Source organism: Dendropsophus ebraccatus, chromosome 5, assembly GCF_027789765.1.
Source record: "Dendropsophus ebraccatus isolate aDenEbr1 chromosome 5, aDenEbr1.pat, whole genome shotgun sequence".
NCBI classification, from domain to species: domain Eukaryota; kingdom Metazoa; phylum Chordata; class Amphibia; order Anura; family Hylidae; genus Dendropsophus; species Dendropsophus ebraccatus.
Genome location: NC_091458.1, coordinates 7,745,760 through 7,749,007, shown reverse-complemented (window position 1 = coordinate 7,749,007; position 3,248 = coordinate 7,745,760). Strand labels below are relative to the sequence as shown.

General features: G+C 52.2%; 1 protein-coding gene across 3 annotated transcripts in view; it reads left to right on the top strand.

Moving 5' to 3' along the window:
* The window catches only part of CLPB (ClpB family mitochondrial disaggregase), a 56,189-nt gene continuing 52,941 nt past the window's right edge, over window positions 1-3,248 (top strand). For 2 of the 3 annotated variants that reach the window (XM_069971907.1, XM_069971906.1), the window contains exons 1-3: window positions 2-434; window positions 1,858-1,909; window positions 2,114-2,200. In XM_069971907.1, the coding sequence (XP_069828008.1) occupies window positions 89-434; window positions 1,858-1,909; window positions 2,114-2,200 (485 nt within the window). In that variant the 5' untranslated portion in view covers window positions 2-88. Of the gene's footprint in view, window positions 435-1,857; window positions 1,910-2,113; window positions 2,201-3,248 lie in introns of all 3 variants that reach the window. The other variant, XM_069971908.1, reaches the window with a different exon arrangement.

Below are 3,248 nucleotides of genomic sequence, written 5' to 3'. Positions count from 1 at the left end.
ACGCAGGTCAGAGCCGGCAGTGTGGGAAAGTGACAGGAGGTTTCCATCTTGCCGCTTCGCATAGAGGTTTGCTCCGAGGTCCCCGCTCATGTGGAGCACCCGAGTGTCCGGGCTCGGTATCTCCCGGCTCCTCGACGCCTGGCCGGGGCTTTCATTTCGGGCCGGGAGAGCGCGAGCGGAAGTTCTGTGGCACCGTGTAATTACCGAGGAGCGGGTAACGTCCGCGCTGCAGTACCGGCTAATCAACACTGGAGGGCGCTCCGAACTCTTCAGGAATCCTTCGCATCTGCAGGGACTGCAATACCAACCTTCCACCACTGGGGGCCGCCAAAGACCGTGGAATGATTTCTGCGGCTCTGCCTGGCCTGGAGCGCCTCTGCTCAGTGCTGCCGCCCTGCTGGCCTATTGTTATAGCAGAGAAGATCGAAATAAAGGTGATGCTTTCATCTGTAGCTGCAAATTCTTGATGGGGAAGGGTATCTGCCCCCGTAATACTGTATATGGGATTCTCAGCCTGTAGCGAAAAGGAAGAGTCATCATTGTATCTTCTGTTAGAGATTTACCTCCGTGTATTGCCCCCCTATGAGACTGATTATGTCCTGCTGCAGATGTGGCACAGGACAGGAGGCAGATTGTGTGCACTAAGGCATTGCCCCCACCCTATGGCTCTCAACTACAACTCGGAGCCTGCAAGTATTAGGGCATGCTAGGAGTTGTAGTTCTGGAGATCTACTAGGTGGAGGACCTTCACTATAAGGTGTCTGAGTAATCCATTCAGCAGGTTTTAATGGATTCCCATTGATGGGCTCCCTGCGTCTCTACATTGTGGGGGTCTCCTCTGTTCCTGCACATTACAGCTGCCATCCCTGTGCCGTCCAGCTGGTGGAGCTCTACCCCTGCACATTGCAGCTGCCATCCCTGTGCCGTCCAGCAGGTGGAGCTCTTCCCCTGCACATTACAGCTGCCATCCCTGTGCTGTCCAGCAGGTGGAGCTCTTCCCCTGCACATTACAGCTGCCATCCCTGTGCCGTCCAGCAGGTGGAGCTCTTCCCCTGCACATTACAGATGCCATCCCTGTGCCGTCCAGCAGGTGGAGCTCTTCCCCTGCACATTACAGATGCCATCCCTGTGCCGTCCAGCAGGTGGAGCTTTTCCCCTGCACTGGAGGTGACAGCTTCCTTCCTGTGCCCTGTAGTCTCCCTTCTGAGTTATAGACACCAAGGTGTGAGAGAGGTGTGGAAAGGTGGGGGTGAGCATATGTCCCCCAATATCTGCTCCCCCTAACTCTACACATTCTCCCAAACATCACACTAACATGATGTAACCTGATGTAACAGCAGAATAGTGAGTGCAGCTCTGGAGGATGAGACATGATGTAACAGCAGAATAGTGAGTGCAGCTCTGGAGGATGAGACATGATGTAACAGCAGAATAGTGAGTGCAGCTCTGGAGGATGAGACATGATGTAACAGCAGAATAGTGAGTGCAGCTCTGGAGGATGAGACATGATGTAACAGCAGAATAGTGAGTGCAGCTCTGGAGGATGAGACATGATGTAACAGCAGAATAGTGAGTGCAGCTCTGGAGGATGAGACATGATGTAACAGCAGAATAGTGAGTGCAGCTCTGGAGGATGAGACAGGATGTAACAGCAGAATAGTGAGTGCAGCTCTGGAGGATGAGACATGATGTAACAGCATATTAGTGAGTGCAGCTCTGGGGGATGAGACAGGATGTAACAGCAGAATAGTGAGTGCAGCTCTGGAGGATGAGACATGATGTAACAGCATATTAGTGAGTGCAGCTCTGGAGGATGAGACAGGATAATCCTTAACCCCTTGTCTCCCTTCCTTACAGGTGAGCAGTTACTAGAGGCGGCCCGGACCAGTAACTTCAGTGATGTGGACAGGTGAGCGTCAGGGCTGTGTGTGTGTGTGTGTGTGTGTGTGTGTATATATATATATATATATATATATATATATATATATATATATGTATATATATATATATATATATATATATATACACACACACACACAGTATGGTGATGTATTTCCTGTGTTAGCTGTTACCCAGGTTATATGACACAGGTCATGTGATCTTCTGCTCCTAGGTTACTGCGGGAGAAGGTGGACCCCAACACTAGACACAAGCTGGGCTGGACCGCGCTCATGGTGGCCGCCATCAGTAGGAATCAGAGGTTAGTGTCCCCTGCCGCCCCCCTGAGGTGGGTGATGGTATCTGCCGACCATAGCCGGAGCGCAGGTGAGGGCCCGAATAGTAATGTAAGCAAGAGGAGATCTACTACTGAGCCTATTACACGTAGCCATGTGTCACTATTACACGGAGCCATGTGTCACTATTACACGGAGCCATGTGTCACTATTACACGTAGCCATGTTTCACTATTACACGTAGCCATGTGTCACTATTACACGTAGCCATGTGTCACTATTACACGTAGCCATGTATCACTATTACACATAGCCATGTGTCACTATTACACGGAGCCATGTGTCACTATTACACGGAGCCATGTGTCACTATTACACGGAGCCATGTGTCACTATTACACGGAGCCATGTGTCACTATTACACGGAGCCATGTGTCACTATTACACGTAGCCGCGTGTCACTATTACACGTAGCCATGTATCACTATTACACGGAGCCATGTGTCACTATTACACGTAGCCGCGTGTCACTATTACACGTAGCCATGTGTCACTATTACGCGGAGCCGTGTGTCACTATTACGCGGAGCCGTGTGTCACTATTACGCGGAGCCGTGTGTCACTATTACGCGGAGCCGCGTGTCACTATTACGCGGAGCCGCGTGTCACTATTACGTGGAGCCGCGTGTCACTATTACGCGGAGCCGCGTGTCACTATTACGCGGAGCCGCGTGTCACTATTACGCGGAGCCGCGTGTCACTATTACGCGGAGCCGCGTGTCACTATTACGCGGAGCCGCGTGTCACTATTACGCGGAGCCGCGTGTCACTATTACGCGGAGCCGCGTGTCACTATTACGCGGAGCCGCGTGTCACTATTACGCGGAGCCGCGTGTCACTATTACGCGGAGCCGCGTGTCACTATTACGCGGAGCCGCCTGTCACTATTACGCGGAGCCGCCTGTCACTATTACGCGGAGCCGCCTGTCACTATTACGCGGAGCCGCCTGTCACTATTACGCGGAGCCGCCTGTCACTATTACGCGGAGCCGCCTGTCACTATTACGCGGAGCC